General features: G+C 35.8%; 1 protein-coding gene across 1 annotated transcript in view; it reads left to right on the forward strand.

The window, feature by feature from the left end:
* The window catches only part of NBAS (NBAS subunit of NRZ tethering complex), a 160,890-nt gene that overhangs the window by 48,023 nt on the left and 93,337 nt on the right, over positions 1-19,530 (forward strand). Inside the window, exons 26-33 of the mRNA XM_054279753.1 lie at positions 315-448; positions 1,183-1,245; positions 1,976-2,098; positions 3,580-3,682; positions 5,869-6,092; positions 8,820-8,932; positions 11,448-11,561; positions 18,733-18,846. Coding sequence (XP_054135728.1) covers positions 315-448; positions 1,183-1,245; positions 1,976-2,098; positions 3,580-3,682; positions 5,869-6,092; positions 8,820-8,932; positions 11,448-11,561; positions 18,733-18,846 — 988 coding nt within the window. The remainder of the gene's footprint in view (positions 1-314; positions 449-1,182; positions 1,246-1,975; positions 2,099-3,579; positions 3,683-5,868; positions 6,093-8,819; positions 8,933-11,447; positions 11,562-18,732; positions 18,847-19,530) is intronic.

Genomic DNA, 19,530 nt, shown 5'->3' on the forward strand with positions numbered 1-19,530 from the left:
GTATGTTGATACTGTACATATTAAGTAAGTCTGACAAATGTTTGCAGCAGTTGCCTTCCTCTGTCCTGCACCCTTTCCACTTCTCAAATTCAGAAAGGGTATAATGGCATACCACTGTTCTTTCAAGTGTCTGCACTGCAGAAAACTAGCCAAGATAAGTCTCTGGTTGTGATTTTACCAGGTTGTTAGCAAGAGACCTTCCAATTGCACCTAAGACTATTTACTTGGAGTACACATATTTTTATATTGAAAAGAAAATAACTGTTGAATTAGAAGCAAGAAATAAAAACCAGTTTACATTCTTCTCTTGTTAGTGTCAGCCAAAAATTATTCCTGATCAGGACCAGCTTATGATTACGGCGTTGGAGTGTATTTACAGCTGTGAGCGAGATGACCAGCTCTCTCTCTGTTATGATATTTTGGAATGCCTTCCACAAAGAGGATATGGGTAAGAATTTTCAGCTAGTTATTTGTAAATATTTTAGAAATGTTAAATATGGATGTTAATCAATGCTTTAAAAAGGGTTGTTAAGTTACTGAAGGGCAGACAGAGTTACTGGAATATTCTGTTCACCTCTGAGCTGCTATGACTGTAATGTATGTATCTACAGACTTCTGCTGTGTGCATTTCTACCAGTTGCTGCAGCAAAACAAAGGTTAAAGTAGCAGCCTGGACCAAGGCTTCTGTATTGTTTCTTAGACTTTTACAGTCTGATGAATTGAGACCAAATGTTAGTGCTGTCTTACTGGTTTTGTTACAATCGTGGCATCTTGCGCTTAACTTAAAAGCAGCAATACGTCCCTGTGAGAGAGGGGAGATGGAAAAACCTATTGAGGGACGAGTAATGCTCAACAGAGTGAAAGCTTGAAGAGGAGATATCCTGTGATCTGTGAGGTGCAAACTATTCTTCCAGTATCTTTTACATGAAGGAAGGAGAGAGCCTGAGAAAAATCTAAGGAAGAAGGAAGACCTTTGCTCTTGGGAGACTGAGGGACCCTCTAAATTTTAATTGTCTTTACAGCAAGAAGCCCAACAGTTTTAATATTTGCAAGTAAACATATATTTGATTTTAATCTGGGAGTCAGACTGCTTATCTTCATACCTATGTAATATGAATTACAAGAGGAAATGATAAGGAGTATGTGTATATGTATATATTTAATTGTGTGATATCATTGCAGGCCTGAAACAGATAAAACTAAAACTCTTCATGATGAAGTAGACGAACTGGAACAAATTCTTAGGTATTTAATTTTGCTAAAATAAATAGTGTATTCTTACAGAAATCACTAGGCATAGCCAGGAACTCTTTATGATAAGAAACCGGAAAAAATACCTTTTTTTTTTTTAATGCTGTCAACAAGGTGATCTGGTTTTTATATTTGGAACATAGACTTTTTGAGTGGTTATATCTGTTTGACTGTTATACATCTCTGAGATACTTTTCTTGGAATAAAAGGTTGGGGGATGGTGTTTTGGTTTGTCCATTTTCTTGGGGTTTTTTTGTGGGGGGCTTTGTTGCGGATTATTTCATTTGTTTGATTGGGGGTTTTTTTGTTTGTTTTATTTTGGTGGTTTTTTTTTGTGGGGAGCTTTGTTGGGGACTTTTTAAATTTGTTTGGTTGGGGATTTTTTATTTAGCTTGTTTTATTTTTGGTGGGGTATTTTTGGTGAGGAGGAAGAGGGTAACCTGAGGTATTTGTTTTGATCTTGGTACTCTATAATGCTTAGAGTGATTAAAGCATAAAACTGTGAGGGTGTATCATCAAGTATTGGTGGTATGTGTTTACCCTACAGTATTATTAATACATTTAAAAAAACATAGGTGATGTTACTCTGGCTAGTTGATACTGTAAGGGATTTTTTGGGACTGTTTGCATTTGCGGTGCATGTTTTGAGAGCTTTCAGAGTGCTGCTGCTGCAGCAGCAGCTGCTCGGCTGTGCAGGGCTCTGAAGGGCTGGCTGTGTTTGCAGCGTGGCGGAGCTGCTGGAGAAGCACGGCCTGCAGAAGCCGGTTTCCTTTGTGAAGGACACCAAGGACAGCGCCGAGGAGGCTCGGAAGCTGATGGTCAGGCTGACCAGGCACACAGGTCGCAAGTTAGTATTCCAGGGGGACTGGGGGAGAGCAGGGGAAGGCTCTGAGGTAACAGAGCCTGCCTGCCTGCTTCCTGGCAGCAGGGAGCTGTGTTTATGTACCTGCAGACAGGGTACATAAACACTTTTGTTGAGCTGGTGATTAATGTGATTAGTGTTTTGGCTGCATTCTCCACAATCAAAAATCTCTGCCTGCCTTCCAATCTGCTTTAGTATGTTCATGTGCGAGTAAACAAGCTTAAAATGCATACTGGCTGCAAAATACTGCAGGATGATGAACTGGGAAAGTTAACATATTGTAAAAAAGATCCTGTAAGACCTGTTGAGTTTTACTGTGAGCGCAGGATTTGTAAAATAATTCTTTGGTTTTTTGGCATGTTTTCTTGGAATCCTTGTAATAGGGTAATTCATTGATTTGAGGTATTGATTCTACCAGTAGAATATATTCCCAGTATAATTTTTCAATTTTTCTAGTTTAACTCATCTTTCATTTAACTTATCTTTCAAATGCATATGAATTATTAAATGGCTGTTGGTATAAGCAGATAAAAATTTTGAATCATGGAAAACCAGACATAACTGTGGGTGATTTGTCTTTCTTATTTAAAGCAAATATGCACAACAGTTTATCCGTGATGGTAGAGTGTTATTTATATTTTTAGTAGCCTGAAAGCTTTTTGAGACCTTTAGAAACCTCTCTTTAGAAAGATCAAGACAATGCCTCTGTAGGAAAAATGTTGATTTTTCCACTTCTGTTGGAGACCCTTTGTTTTGCCAGAGTAAAAGCTAATGCCACATGAGAAAATCACTATTAGCTGGAACTAGCTCATGCAATTTAGACAGGTCTTTTTTTTAATCTGAAAGGCTCAAGTTAATGTCAAAAAACATTCATAGTGTTTTTACTGGTAAAAGTTTTGGCAGAGCACAAGAAGTTGAAGCTTTGTGGATAAGCAGAGATTCATAGATCCAGAGGGTCCAAAACCTGATTACCACTCAATTTTAAGAAACAAATTCAAGTTGCAGCTTTATTCTCCTGTGACTGCATGCCATTGATTAGTCCTTTGAGATTGCCTGCAATGAACAGCAGTTTAATGAGCCTCAGTTGCTCTTACAGACTTGGTTGTGCCCTGCAGTTCCCAGATCAGCAGGAAGATAGCACTCCCAACTTCCTGATGTATTGTGGAACATTATCAAAACCTACTTGGGGGATTTTGAGAAAGATGGCTTAAATCCCTGTCTTATCCCACAGAAAACAAAAAAAAGAACTTTGAGTACTGCATTGTTTTCAAACCATTTTATCTCACAGATACTGTTTTAATATTCATTAATATTGAAAGCCTTCTGTCTTTGAATCACTTCTGGTTAAAACTCTGATTAAATATTGAAATAAAATTTGAGAAAACTTATATTTTGTGATGAAAATCAAGTGCTTTTCTTTGAAGCTGTTGGAGAAGCAAGCATTTAATTTTAAGAAATGTTTGTAGGCAACCGTCCGTTGGTGAGGCGCAGTGGAAGGAATTGCTCCAGGATATGTTGGACATGCAGCAGAAAGTGTATAGGTGCTTACATTCAGATACTTGCTATGAGGTGAGTTTTTTGTCTTCTTACTAGTTAATGTCCCAAGTAAGCTACACATTCTTATTTCATATTGTTGTTTACAGGTGTAAATACATTTTTCTGTGTTATTACTTGGTTGCCTACTGCCTTTTTTTCCCCAGTATTTTATTTAAGTAAAAAAATTCTGGTATTTATTCATTTTATCTAAAGCTCCTCTAATAAATACTGTCTATATCTTTTATTAAAATTCAACTTTTTCAAAAGTTGAGTCAACTTTGTGAGATTTTCTTACATAGCCTGTAATTCTGTGTACAAATGTATTTAGCAATAAACACTCCAGACTAATGAAAATAAAATGTTATCTTCACTCAAGCATTTCTTAAACACGGAGTTTTGGTTTGATGATATTATCCAAGATCATTATAGGATTATGGACTTTCTGCTGCTTGCAATTGAAGTAAAATTATGTGAGATGAGACATCTAATTTGAATGAAGGTAAAAACCCTTGCATGTGCATAAAGTCCAAACCAATGTCAGTATTTGCAAAAGATTGCTCTTAGACAGATGTAGAATTTGCTGTGACATATATTATTTATTTACATTTTCACTTCAACGTACTGCAATTTATTACAGATGCATTAGTATGTCACCTATAATTAGTGTTTATATCAATAGAGAAGCAGGTTTTATTGCAATTTACAGAATTAATTGCTTATGTCTACCCCTCTGATTAGCTCTTAGGAGAAGTTTTAAAAGCAAATCAGAAAAAAAAGAAGGAAAAAGACAATGCTGTTCAATTTTATATAAGAAAAATCACTCCTTTTCTGTAGTTGCACGGCTAGAAAAACTGCAACATGTTTAATAGCCATGATTTTGTGGTGGGCTACAATTTAGGGTACTTGAATTTTTTTGTAAGTGCATGTTAAGAATTTGTAATATTAGAGCACTCTGCAAATAAGGCATTTGCTTTACTCAGATCTTAATGTAATTTTTCTATTAACATTATTATTTTTTAACTCTGAAACATGATTAAAAAAGAAACACAATGAAGGGTTTTGGTAAAAAATATTATGTAGGAGTGCTGAAAATGCTTTGAAATGTAGTGCTGTCATATGCAATTATACTTTGATGACTTCAAAATTGATAAATTGGTGAGGCAGTAAGGATTTGCAATCCCATGTGAGGTTTGGCTATCTTTTAGCATGATGCTTGCTTGCTCTCTTCTTTTTCCATACACAGTGAATTCTGTCTTCTTGGCTTCACAAATTTAGAGAGAGGTAAATGTTCTGTGTGTGATCTTTGAGGGGGAAGAGTCAGCTATGATATTTTGCATCTCTTGCTGTTCCTTGAGTCCTTGAGGGTTGGTATGTTGTGAAATGGAAGATAATCCACTTGTGTGATGTTCTTTAAGAACCACTGAATTGTTTTCCTTTCGCAGAGCATGAGATGGTTTGGAGAGGGTCTTCCTAGAAAAAAAGTATTTTGAAATAAAGTATGATTGGATAGAATGCTAAATAGTCTCCTTCATGCCCTCTTTTCCATGAAAGGTTGGACCAGATGATCTTTTGAGATCCCTTCCAACCTTGGCTCTATGATTCATTTATCCTCTTGAATTTGTTATGAGCTTTTAAACCTTTGATAAAGGCCATATTGCTGCAGCTGTGATATTTCTGAAATGATTACATTTTTTATGTTGCTTTTCATTAGCACGATAATGACTGTGCTCAAGAAAAAAATAATTTTTTTAAGGAATTGAGGTTGAGTGTCTTAAATTGGGCAAAATTTCTACCTTGAAATAAATCAGGTGTTTTGTGGCAGATGCTGCATTATATATGAGTTTGCATTCTTTGAAGATAGTCTTGATGGAAGTTTAAAGAACATCTTATATACTCAGTTCTAAATAATTTTAGTTACTTTAGGAATACAAAATTTCTTCTCTTACATTGTTGGTTTTAAGTTCTTAATAATGAACTGCCCTTTCAGATTCTTACATTGTATTAATACCTGAAAATGTAGGTATATTTTGGTGTCTTAAGTCATACTGTAAAAAGTAGAAGCACTTCCCTTGGTAGAAGTTAGATTTTCTGCTTGGACTGAATATAGTCTTTTGATTCAAATATCTTTGTATTCAAAGGGGTTAATGCCGTACAATACAGATAAGCTTATTTGAAGCTACTGCTCCTGCAGTTTTTTCAATTACTGTTCTTTCTTTTAGATATTCACCGAAAGTCTCCTATGCTCAAGCAGTATTGACAATATCCACCTGGCTGGGCAAATGATGCACTGCAGTGTTTGGTCAGTGGATCTACCAAGTTCATCAAAAGGGAAGCCACAGTACCGAGTCAGCTATGCCAGAAGCATTGAACTGGTTTTGGCTGCTGGTAGAGAATATTTCAATTCTTCAACCAGTTTGACTGATAGCTGTATGGAATTGGCCAGGTACCTTTACAACCATCCTATGCATAAACACAACTGATGTAATGTTGTCATAGCATTATTTGCTAGTACCACTCTCCCACCCAGTCTTCTGTTGGGAATCTTTCTCATAAGCAGGCTCTGGAAATACAGAGTAGTGTTGCTTTTAATGCAAAGAGTTTAAAGACCCCTTTAATGCCTAAGGGTTGTGTGACCAGCTTTTCTCTTAGGGTTTTATGGTGATATTTCAAAATACATGGTTTATAGCTCAAATACTTGGTATGAATGTGTGACCCTGTGACCTTTATTCTGTTTAGTAACATGTTTTGGTTTTCCTCTGATTTACCTTCAATCAGTTGTTGACTTGAGTTTTTCTGAGTGATTGTTGTGTGTAGGTCTCCTAGTAGCCTTTGTGTATGAGTTGGTTTAGGTAGAATGTATTTACAGAATCACTAGGGTGGAAGAGGCCTTTAAGATCATCAAGTCCAACCCATGCCCTAATAACTGAGCTAAACCATGGCACTGAGTGCCACATCCAATTTTTTTTTAAACATATCCAGGGATGATGACTCTGCCACCTCCCCAGACAGACAATTCCAGCTTCTTTGTAGCTCTTTTATTCCACTCCTATTTTAGTCTTCACCCTGAAATATTTGTCAGTTTGCCTGAAAAATATGATGGGTTAATAGGATGTTCAGCTAACATACAATTTTGTTTTTGATTTGAAATGTGTATTCTTAATTAATGAGTGGAGAAAAAAATATGATAGACTGGACAAATTAAATACTTTCCTAATCTAATGTGTATGGTGATTTTAGCCATTTAAAATGAGATGAGTTGCCATTTGGACAAGCTCAAGACATGAAGCTCATAATGCTCATGAAGTTCAGCAAGACCAAGTGTTGATGCTGCAGCTGGATCTGGGCATCGTCCTCTGTTACTCCAGGCTGGAGAATGAGCAGATCCCGAGCAGCCTGGCTGAGAAGGACTTGGGGGTGCTGTGGTGAGAGGCTGGACATGACCCAGCCATGTGCCCTTGCAGCCCAGAATGAAAAATGTGTCCTGGGCTGCATCCAAAGCAGTGTGGGCAGCAGGGGAGGGAGGGGATTCTGCCCCTCTGCTCTGCTCTGCCCTGGTGAGACCCCACCTGCAGGGCTGCATCAGCCCTGGGTCCCCAGCACAGGAAGGACATGGACCTGTTGGAGTGAGTTCAGAGGGACGAAGCACTCCTGTGAGGAAAATCTGAGGGATTTGGGGTTGTTCAACCTGGGAGAGAGGAGGCCCTGGGATGACCTAAATACCAGTACCTGAAGGAAGCCTGCAAGAAAGACAAAGAATGACTTCTAACAAAGGCATGTAGTGGGACAAGAGGAAATGGCTTCAGGATGGAGGAGACTAGGTTTAATTTAGATTTTTTAAAAAAAGTCTTTACTGTGAGGGTGGTGAGGCACTAGGACAGATTCTCCCCAGAATTTGTGGATTCCCCCCAGAATTTGTGGATTCCCCATCTCTGAAAGTGTTCAAGCAGTTCTTGAGCAATCTGGTCTAGTGGAAGGTGTCTGTCCATGGCAGGGGATTTGGAACTAGATGATGTTTAAAGTCCCTTCCAACCTATGGCCATTCTATGATTCTGTGATTTTGCATGTTCATTTTCTTTGTTCAATGTGCATTAGTAAAACTACATGTGACTACACTGTACCAGAATGCAGCTTGTATTTAAAAAAAACTATCTAAAAGCTTATTGCAAGACTATATTATTCATATGATTTAAAAACTCTATTTAGAATAATGTGCTCTTAATAATTTCATGCATTAATTCATCTTCAGAGGAATTTAGTGGGGAATTTTGTTGTTTTTTTAATAAGCTTTGTTTTATTTTCTGTACCTTGTTGAGGAAACTGAATTTGTGACAATGACTCTTAGTGTTTCACTTCTGTTAACTTTTTACAGTGTTTTGCTTTTATAACTTCTACTATATGGCAATACCAAAACACTATAGTGGTAGAAGAAGTATTTCCCAAAATAATGATGTATTTAAGTACACAAACCTTCAACATCATCTGTAAATTCATTGCAGATCTAAATTCAGGAGGGTTTAGGGGATGTGCTTATATTACAGCGCCTGAGTGGGTCGCTGGTGGTGAGAGAGAGATGAGAATCTTGTTTCTTGATCAGAAGGCTGGATTTATTGATATATGATATATAATACATTATGACTATACTAAATAGAATAAAGAGAGAGGTTTGCAGATGCTTGCTAAGCTAAGAAGAGAAAAGAAAGAATCCTAAAACAAAGTTGTGTCCAGGGACTCAGTCCCCTAGCTTGCACTGGTGATTGACCCTTAATTATAAACATAGAAAATGAGCCAATCAAGGTGAATCCTATTACATTCCACAGCAGCTGATCACAATTGTTTACATTCATCTTCTGGGGCCCTTTGCTTCCCAGAAGATACAGAAATCTGAAAGAAAGGATTTCTGTGGAAAAATGTCTGCGACATGCTTATAACAACCAGTAGAAGGCTATGCCAAAATAGAAATTCATTAAAACATTTAGCCAGCTATAAGAGATGAACTGTATCAAACACCTCACATGTGCATTACAAAAGCACTTAGTATTCTGACATTTCATAAGCACATTTAATTTCTGCTGGTGGTTGTTTTGTTTTACTCACCAGTTAACTTCTCCCACAAGTTTAATTTTAAATATTTTCACCAGACTTCAGAAAAATGTGTTTTGTTCTTATTTAGGTGTTGTCTACAACTTATTGAAGACAGTCCAAGTGCTGTTCAGGAGGAGTTGGATCTCATTCGTGCTCTGGGTTACCTGGAAGAGTTTGGTGTGAAAATATTACCGCTGCAAGGTACTGCTTAATTTTATTCTTCATATGATTACTTGAATTATAGGCATAAATATGCATGAGAAATAGTTACTATTACGTAAGTGTGCTATGATTAAAATAAAGAGTCCATATACTGCCTCCAAGCAGTTTACAGGCACATAGAAAAAACTATATTTTTAATAGAATTTTTTAGCTTGTGAGGTAAGAACAAAATTTGCATATGGTGTCTTTGTTTTTTTGACTTTTAGCACAACTTTAAAATAGAATATCAAGTATATGAAACTCCTGGTGACTGAACAGAAATTGAGCTCATCTTTTATTTACCAAATAATCTGCACTTGGCTGTGTGCTTTAAAATAACAGGTATGAGAGAAGTACTTCTTGTCAGGCAGTTTTCATGTCTCCACTGGGCTGTTTCATTGTGAAGTATATAAAACCCAATGACAGTGGAAGTGAACTTTTACAAGGTATTTCTCCTGATTCTGTGCTAAAACGAAATCTTTTGTAGCTCCAACTGCAGTGGAACAGAAAGGTGTTGGACAAAGGTTGGAAAGAAGTTATGATTATGTACAGTGAAATTGCATGAACCCTACTCATGGAACTGGCAGAGATGAGCACTAAGACATGAGATGTGCTGATGATAATGTTTTGCTTCTGGCATTGTGCAGAGAAATAGTGGGATTTATGGAAAGCCCTTCTGGTGCTTTCCATGTCATGGAAAATGAAGTAGATGTTCTCAGCAGCAGTTGTTACATTACTTTGGTGCTCCCTTTTTGTTCTCTTTTTTCCCAAGTATTTATTCAAGTGAATTGATGCTCCAAATGTTATAATCAGAAATCTTAACATTTCTGGAGTGAGGGTGTCTGATTTTTAGATCTTGCAGTATTGGTCTGTTGATTATTCTAGAGTAAAATTATTTTTCAGTCTGTTTGTTGAGCCTATAAAAAGGTACATGTATTTTCTTCAACTTTTTTGACGTGGACATGGAGATATAATTTAAAGAAAGTAGTGACATAATGCTGCATTAACAGAATGTGTAATACAACTGATCTAGATTAATTAGAATATGTGAAATCATGCATGTAATTTCATTAATGATCCTGACATCCTTGCTTCACTATCTTTCATGTAAATCAAATTAATCTAATAAGATTAAAATTATGTTTTCAAGTTTTAATGAAAGCCTTTAAATGATCTGTTACTTTGATATAATGTCATTAAAGTAGCAGTAAGGATCAGCTGTTCTTGCAGCAATAGTCGTTTAGCAATAGACTTCTGTTTGCAGTTCTCTGTTTAGTTTTCTGTAGATCTTCCCCCACTTCTATTTTAGCAAAGTTAACAGTTTAAGGTTATGGACTATCATTATGCTATGTTGTAATAAAATCGGGTTTGAAGACTCGGTATTAAAATAAAATGTGAAGACAAGTTCATCTTTAAGTGCTTGACCCACAGTATTATATCAGATTACTTGTAGTTATATAATGTATTAAAAATTCCTGCTTAAATAATCAGTGACTGAAAACATTTTCCTGATGAATACTATTATATGCCTGTGATAGAATATTAAAAATGAAACTAAAAAGATGACCTTTTCCTGCTCTTCCATTCTTATTCATTTTAGTCTAATTTCCAGAATTAACAGTTTTCATTATACTAATATGTTTTTGCTCTTATTTAGAGGCCTAATATCCTGTTTTAAGCCCAGTATGCTAATGCAGAGTTTATCCCCATGCAGCCATTCACTCTTAGTGAGTGTTAAGTGGGATATCTGCATGCTGTTCCTCTGTGTTCTGAGAACTTGCATAGTATGAAAGCATCACCTTTTAGAGCAGCAGCCTGAAGTTAGCCACCCACTAATGAGCTAAATAGAGCACTTGAATCAGTTCATGATATTAAATTGTGCAGTTAAAATAGTTGTTTAATTCTTGGTATTTTTTTTTAAACACAGTACTGATTATAAGCTGCTCAGGATATGGTTGAAAGAACCTGGTGATTTCCAAGCTATCCTTCCACTTCCTCAGGAAATTTTTAAGTAAATTAAAAAGAGCTGAAGCATTTGCTAATGACAGTTCTTTCAGTCTGTATGATGTATCTTGTCCATGCTAAATAAATGAAATCTTAGTTGCAACATTCTAAACAAAAGTTAATGCCTGTATTAGCAGTCTTACGGCATATTGCAAAAATTATAATTAAAAAAAAAAAGTATAAAGGTATATCAGTTAATTGTACACATTTTAAAAGAGTGAATGTGAAAACATGAAACAAAAAAGAGTTTCCATTCAGGTCAGTTCTCTCTTTTTGCTCCCTTCACAGCCTGACTTGCCAATGATTGGAGCTGGATATCCTGTGGTGTTATTTTACCTTCTCTGTTTACAGGTATAATTGAGGATCTGCATGCAAGCAGCTTTGAGCTGGTTTTCAGATTGTGTTTGCATTCTTATATTCCCCAGCAGTCCTTCTGCCCTGTGCTGTTTGAGCAGGAACACAGCAGTCAAGTTCATTTGTGCAGTCTCTAAACCAGTTCTCCTTTCAACAGTGCGCTTGTGCTCCGATCGACTGAGTCTCATCAAGGACTGTCTGGCTCAGATGTCAACAAACTATAAACAGCCTGCTAAGCTCCTGGGACTGGCAAACCTGCTGAGGGTTGCAGGTAAGCTATGCTAGTAAAACACTGAACTGCAGTGCAATGAACATTCATGTTATGCTTTAGGGTATTTTAGGTGGTGGGTAGAATATGAATTCAAGGATACCACTAAAAAGTCACCTGGAAGAGCAGTCATTGGGGAGGAATGAAGCATTTCACATGAGTGGAATATTTCATCTGTAAAACAGTTGAAATGGTCAGCTGCTGCATTCTGCTAATACCTGAAATAAAAAAATGCCTTATCCAATCTAGAGTTGGAGTAAAGGCTGATTTCAGACTGGAGGAGTTGTGGCTGAGAATATCTTGTTTTACAGTTAATTGGTAGGGAATTTACTGAAATTACTGTGACTGCTATTACCTCTGTCAAAGAAGGTAGCCTGATTTAATAATAGTTTCATTTAAGATACAGGGGGAAAGATAATCTGTAAAGCATGAATTTTAGCTGTTACACTTCAGTCTATGCTGCATGTATCTCCTTTGGGCACTAAAAATAATGCATTAAGTTGAGTATTCATTTGAAGAGCTGGACATCTTCAAAGATTGAATCCTGAGGATATTAGGGGAATTTTTTTATGGCCTACCCAAAGTATCTGCCTTTTGATTTTTTTGTTAGTTTTGAAAAATACCTAATCAATGTAGCTATAAACACCATACTGCTGTATCTTTAGGCTGTAGAAATAGAATATAGAAATATGAAATATTTTATATTTTATGGCATGGCATATAAAATCAATGCATTCCAGCTTTGTTACTAAAACATGCCTGGCTAATTCTTTTCTCCCTCTCTATTTGTTAAATCATTTAAGATTTTTTTCTCACGTTTTCATGAGGCTTAATACTGGCTATTTTTTGCATAGTATTATAAATAGGAAGGGAGATCCTTGCGACTGTTGCGTGAAGTTGAGAACAGAGGTATGGAAATTAGGCTGTTGACCTCCCAAGATACCTTGATTCTAAGGAAGGGAGTCACAGGAAACGTCCTCACTCTGGTCAGCACATCACTGCTATGTGAAAGGTGCAAGAGGGGGTGGGATGGTACCATGATGAGTAGCTGGATCCAATCTACATATTTAATATGTAATCCATAGAGAAACCTGAATTACAGTTTTAACTTCTTTTTCTTTGGTTGTAAGGCTTTTGGAAAAAAAAAAACCAACAATTCTCCCTTGGTTCATATGACAAGATTACTGTACTGCTCTTTCGTTCTCCTCTCGCCTTTGTCCTATGCACATCAAGTTAAAATTCACGAATTTTTCTTAATATTCTAGGTTCTTTGTGTTAATGCTGCTTATTTTTGTTTTACCTTCTTTTTAAATCTAAGTAATTATCTTTGTGTGAAAGAAGGAAAACCAGTATCCAGATACATTCTATAAAGCTTTGTCCAGTAGTGTTATCCTAATGCCTTAGCTGTAGGATTTACAGTGGCCTGGTATGTGCCTTTGAAAAGCGATCAAACTCGTGGCTCCCATCTCCAGAGACTGAAAGATGGCAGTCCCTGCATAGTATGTAGAGAACTTTAGGGAATTTGTATAGAGTTCATTGATACAGTAGTGTCTGTGTGCTAGTGTTATAATCACAGTGGCACCTGCTGAATCACCACTGAAAAGAGAGATTTAAGGTGTATTTAAAGCCATATGATAAAATGGCCCCCCAGTTCTTCTCTTCCATGCACTTACCAGGCTAGAGAAAAGCAGAAGATGAATGTGTGAGATGGTTAATTTTTAAACAGGTGAATGATTTAAAATCTACTACTTACTCTGCTGGTGACATATTTACCTTGCAAGTGTTGGGCTCTTGACTTTAGTGGTTAATCTTGGGAGTAATGCTGAGGTTGCTCCTATGGTAAATTGGGAATTTTAGTAGTAAAATTATATTTCAAGAGTGACTCTTGGTAAGGAATATACTATTTAGACATTTTTCTCTTATGCTAAACATACAAGTAACTTGGTTACTTTCAAAGTAATCTTGTGCTTATAGAATAACATTTATTTATCTGAAAGGAAAATACAGCAAGACAACATTTTCAGTAGTGACTTTCTGTGGTGAGGGATGTGAGGTGTTTTTTAAATTTTGTTTTACATACGTAGTTGTAAGATTTTTTTATTAAAAGCTGCTTCACTGTCACTGAAGGATAACTAGTTGTATTGCTTATAATGGAAAGCTGTCATCTGTAGAGAACATTTATTTATGAGTAAGATACAGATTTGGTACAAGAGTGCCATAGTTGTGAATTTTATCTAAACCTAATTGTTGTAGGAGATGGTCTATTGAAAACAGATTTCTTTAATTTTAAGAAACTCAGTAGTTTTAAAATATACTTGTTTGCTTGTTTTTCTGGATTTGGAAGCTGTAAATTCCACTATTAGTGGAATAGTGGAATTTATAATATATTACCACTATTGGTAATAGTGGTAATATATTATATTAATATATTTAATTGTATTTATAATAAATATAATTATATATTTATATAATTAATATATTTATAATAAATTACCACTATTACTGCAAATTTTTTGTGCCTGACTCTCTAACCCATTGACAAGTATCCACAAGATCAGTCAGTAGCATACAAAAGAAACATGATTGTCTTCGTTCCAAAGCATGCATGTAAATACAATATTTTCTCAGATTATTTAAGAAATAATTATCAGCTGCTCAGGATATGGTTGAAAGAACCTGGTGAGCGTTACTCTTTGGTCCTGTGTGTACCTCTGATGAGTGATGGAATAGGTAACCTTACACTGAATTTAAAGAGTCTCAGAATTTGAGTAACTAGGTTATTAATACCTTTCAGAACAGTTTTTAAGTGTAATGCTGGTATAGCCTTAATCATAGTCTCTAATGAGGAGCACTGTTTAATTTGATGGTAGAGATTAAAAACAGGATTTCTACAGGACATGTAGAAATGGTATTTATGTATCTGTCAACTTTTAATTTAAGTTACTGAGTTCCAATGAGTTATTAATATTAATTAATACTATTAATACTGTTTTTAATATGATGAAGAGTTATATTAGGACTTGGTAGCCCTGTTGTGTGATAACAAACACTAGTATTATTCCACAAATTACTTTATAGACAAAAGGGCAGATCCTGCATACAGATTCTAAGATTTTTGAATTAGCATACTTTAAATTTAATATTAGAGAAGGTAAACCTTCCCTGCAGTTTTAATATGGATAGTCTTTGTTTGCAGGTGTAAAACTACTGGGGAAGGATATCGTGATTTCTAACAGCTTCTGATGAAAGCAAATGGTTTTGTTGAGATATTTTGGGATAGGTCTGGATTTTGAAAAAGAGGATTGATCTTTACACGCTTAATGAAGAATTAGATAAAATGATGCCAGGAGAAAGATTTCAGTTTTGTCCTTAATTGGTTTTCACTGCTTACACAATTACCCTGATCTATGAGCCACCTTTGCTGTGTAAGAAGTCCTGATTTTGTCCTCTGGAACATACTTACTGGTATTGGTTATGCTAGTTTGAAGTTGTGGTCCCTTCTGTTCCACTTTGTAGAGTATTGTCTTGTGTTTTGTTTGCTCAGTGGAGAAATTTGTTTCAGTATTTTCCCCTCTTTGCTTCCCCTGCCACTCCACCCTGTATAATTACTGATTGGAAAGACCTGCTTGCTGCATCTGTCCATGTCTATGTAAATTTTTTATGTGTGTGTCTGTATAGAGCATAAAGTATATGCTGTGTTTTATTATGTGTAATACATAACCTATAAAATCTTAAGAACATATATATTTTAATTTAAATTTTAAAAGAATGCATTTCTTGTGGATGCAAGGGTAGATTGCACAGAGTCATTATTAAAGAGCTTTGTGAACTATGTATTCTGAATACGGTTTGCTTTGAGAGCAACACTGAAAATTAGTAATAGAATTTATATTCATATTTATCCAAGTTAAAATCTTGCTTAGGTAATGATATATCAGCTAACTTCTTAATTGCTTTAAAGTATTCGATTAATTACAGTGAACTCTACTTAAGCCTCATGTCACTACCTCTGTAAAGTAAGCCCACAACTGTTATCTTAATTTCACAGATGGATAAAGTGAGTGAGGAAGAATGTGCTCAGCATGACAGCCAGAAAATCTGCACATGCTCAGGGAGCTGGAGCTGCTCTGTGTCCTGCAATCCTCACTTAATTTGTGCTCTTTGTTAAGAATAGGTGTGACAAATTCACGTTATGCAATTACTTGAGTAGATGTGTGCAAAAAAAAAAAAAAAAGTGGGAAAAAAGCTTCTGTATCAGAAATCAGGAGCATCCTCTCTTCTCTTACTCTATGTCAAAAAGATCTACTGAGTGTTGGTCATTATTTCCTTTGTCAGACTCTCTAGAAATGTCTCCATTATTCCCTTTTCTCTATAGTAAATTTATTTAATTTTAATATCCATAAGTGAATCTATTGGCTTTAAGCTTTGCTGAGATTCCTTAGTTAAAGCTTATTTTTGAAATCTGTTGTTCTTAACATTGACTTTCTTGCATTTGGAATTAACAATGTAGATGGCTTCTGATCTCCTAAATCTAGGCGACATGGTATTTCTGAAGTACAATGTTGATATCATTTGACTTCTAAGTTTTAATGGCATGATTTCATTCAGGATGATGTTATTTTATCCACGCAAAAATAGCATGCATCTTACCCAAGGTATTTCAGTAAGATTTTTTTTTAATGTAATCCAGATTGGATCCAAGCTTTTAAAAAGTATTTCAATATCTTTTATTTCTCAAGGAAAAAAAAATTCTATTGTTTCTGAGCTTTCATGTTTTTTCTCTCATTATTTTTATTATAACCTCAGAATCATCTAGGGAATCATCTAGGTTATCCCCTTCCACTTTCCAGTTTCTGAATTGGAGTCTGTCAGGTGTTACCATTAAGGCTTGAAGCAGAATTACTATGTAATATAATCAGGTCACAATTTGAAGAATTTTGTCATTCCTGTCTTGGTTTTAAGTCATGGATAGCTGTCAGTATGGCAAGGGAGACAATTTAGACTTTAAAACTTTTCCGTTTATGAGACTATTATTAAAATACCATCAAATTATATGTGTACAAAGCTGAAACAGTGAGTTTTTCTGTATCTCAATAGAAGATGATGACTAAGCTGCAGCAGTGAGCATTATCAGTCACTGCATGGTTAATGAAAGGGGCTTCACACAGGGATTCAAGGAGTAACGCTGGAGCCAGTGATTGTTCTCTGCCATAACAGTGAGTGCCAAGGTAATGGAAGTGTTAGTGAGTTATCCTTTTATTTTTACACTTGTGCTTTTTTAAAACATGCAGAATTGTATTCTCCTGCACCAAAAGTCCTTGGCTGAAACATTGGGGATGAGGGACCTGATACCATACAGCTGTTCAAGCACAGTTAAAGAAACCATTCCTTGATCCAAATGTTCTTCCTTTCTTTCCTTCAGTCCCACTCATTTTTAAGTGGGCATAAATAGCAGTGATTATTTTGCTTGAAATCTGAGGGATAATAGTTTGATTGTTTCTCTTGACTTTGCTTTGTGTCTGCTACTTAGTCAGATGTCTCTGTAAGAAGTCAGGCTGTCAGGGTGAAGTGGGCATCAGGAGTGGCAAGTACGTGTCCCTGTGTCCCTCGCTTAGAGCAATGACAGTTCACATTTAGCTTGTGAGGATAGAAGCATCTCTTTGTCATCTGTAATTGCTTTTGCCTGAATGAGAGGTTCCCAGGTTCCAGAGGGCATAATTTTGCAACAGGAGAGGCTTGAATGTGATTAATTTGCAGCATTGAGTGCTGGCAGTATATTGAGCAGGAGGCTGGAAGATAAAATGATGGGAAGCTAACCTGTTCTCCCAGCTGAGTTAGTCGCGATGTGCAGGGATTAGGGGAGCCTTGATTGAGTTCAATAATTAGGGTAACTTCACTTGCCTGAATGTCATTGAAGTGCAACTGCTACAGCTTTCCTTTTGAGAAAGCTTTAAAAAGAAATTTACTTTGTCCGTGGTGATGGATCTGCAAAGTGGAGCTAAAAATAACAGCTATGCAATTTAAGAACATGTACTCTTTAAATGGTTTTTGAAACTGGATCTGTTTAACCTTCTGAAATATTTGCATTTCACAAGTTGTAGTAATACAGTTTCATAAACCAGTGCCCTTTTCAAATTACTGTAACAACACTGACTGCATAAAATTGCTTTTAATAATAGAGGAGAATCATGAGCAAGAGGCTTGCGTTTAAAAATCCACTTGTTTTTATTCTAAAAATTTTTTCCTAAATTAATAGTTTATTTTTTCTGTGCATGTTTTGTCACCTTCTCATAGAGTGCATGGATGTACATAGTATTTTGAGCACAAGACTGGACAAACTAATGCCAGGAAATTGTTCACTCTAAATTGAAAAAAGCTTAAAAAAATATAGATTCCTAGTAAAAGGTGACAGATATAAATGTTATTTGTATTGACTATAAGTGGCTTTGAGATGGAGATGAGCTGTCTCATTAGATTTTCATCTGTGAATGCTGATGTATTAAAATTGAGGTCAGGACATTTTTCTATAAAGATTCTTGATGAAACTTTAGTCAGAAGACTTCAGTAGTATCTAAAGTCTAACTTTTGATTCATAACTAGTGGAAGAGGCATTGTCCAGAAGGTCTGGTGACTGAGGTGGAGGTGATATGCAAATATTAGTTTCAGTTCTACTCACTCAATTTATGACGTTACAGATTTTTAAATGCTTACATTTTCTGCATCTCATGCATTATTTGGAGACATGAAGTGGCAGTTTAAAATGGGTCTCTGTATATTATAAGAAAACAAACATTTCAAGTCTTTTCTTCTACTACAGTACAAAGACTGATTTTTTCAGTGTCAGGATTTTGATTTATATGTCACTTAGCTTAAATATCAGTTTTGATCCTTTGGCCAACACATGAATACAATTTCCAAAAACTTCTTTTTTTTTAACCTTCACTTAACATGCCAATTGGTTTGGGGTTTTTTGCAAGCTATGGTGCCAATGTTTTTTTAAAATACTAGCTCCTTTTATTGTTTCCTTCAGGAAAACAGAGGCAATTTTATTTTTGATTCAAGAGGGGCTTTTCATGTTGTGGTATATAGTTAATTCTTAAGAAACAAAGTGTCAAGCTTAAGTTGACCATTAATTCCAATTAACTAATAAAAGATTTGACTTTTTTTCTTACAGGAGATGATCAGATGGAGAGAAAAGGTCAAGTTCTAATCCTTTTAGTGGAACAGGCTCTCAGTTTCCAGGATTACAAAGCAGCTAGTATGCATTGCCAGGAGCTCATGGCCACAGGTGAAGTAAATAAATAAATGATGCATGAGGTGATGGAGGTGGAAATCTGAGTTCTGACTTTTGTCTTACTGTGAGGTGTGGTACTTCAGATTGTTCCATTTCATTAAAATAGCAGTTACATCTTATTAGTGGAAGTGCACTGGCACTGAATAGAGACACAAACAGCAAATACTGCATGGAATAAGTGTGTACTGAACTACTGGATGTGTGTAACCTCAGGCAGCTTTTCTGATTGCCTCTGGGAACAACAATTTCTACTTTCTACACTGTAGCCTCCTCAGACACGTAAAACCTTGCGACTGCAGCTAGCAGGAAAGTGCAGGTCTTTTAGAAGTCTGCCTTTCTATCAAAACCCTAAAGATATTTATATATTTGTGCTATTTATATAATTTGTGTATGTGACGGTATGAATGGAGGTAAGTGAAATACATGTGTCAAAATACTGAGGAAGATGGGATTTGTTTCTTTGGGTCTTTTTTTTTTGCTTTGAGAATGAGGGGTGGAAATTCAGTACATGTTGAGATTTTTTTAATATATCAAGTGTTATATATTTCGTACTTTGTTTTTGTTTTTTACAGCCACTCTAGTAAGGTATTCATTATCATGCACTGAAATAAATGAGGATTTTCTTATTGTAATATGTAAAAATATAGGATGTAAGCTTACAGATGTCTATTTTATTGT

This window comes from Melozone crissalis, unplaced genomic scaffold, assembly GCF_028551555.1.
Source record: "Melozone crissalis strain CALT ecotype California unplaced genomic scaffold, PUWL_Pcris_2 ptg000027l_1, whole genome shotgun sequence".
Classification (NCBI taxonomy): Eukaryota; Metazoa; Chordata; class Aves; order Passeriformes; family Passerellidae; genus Melozone; species Melozone crissalis.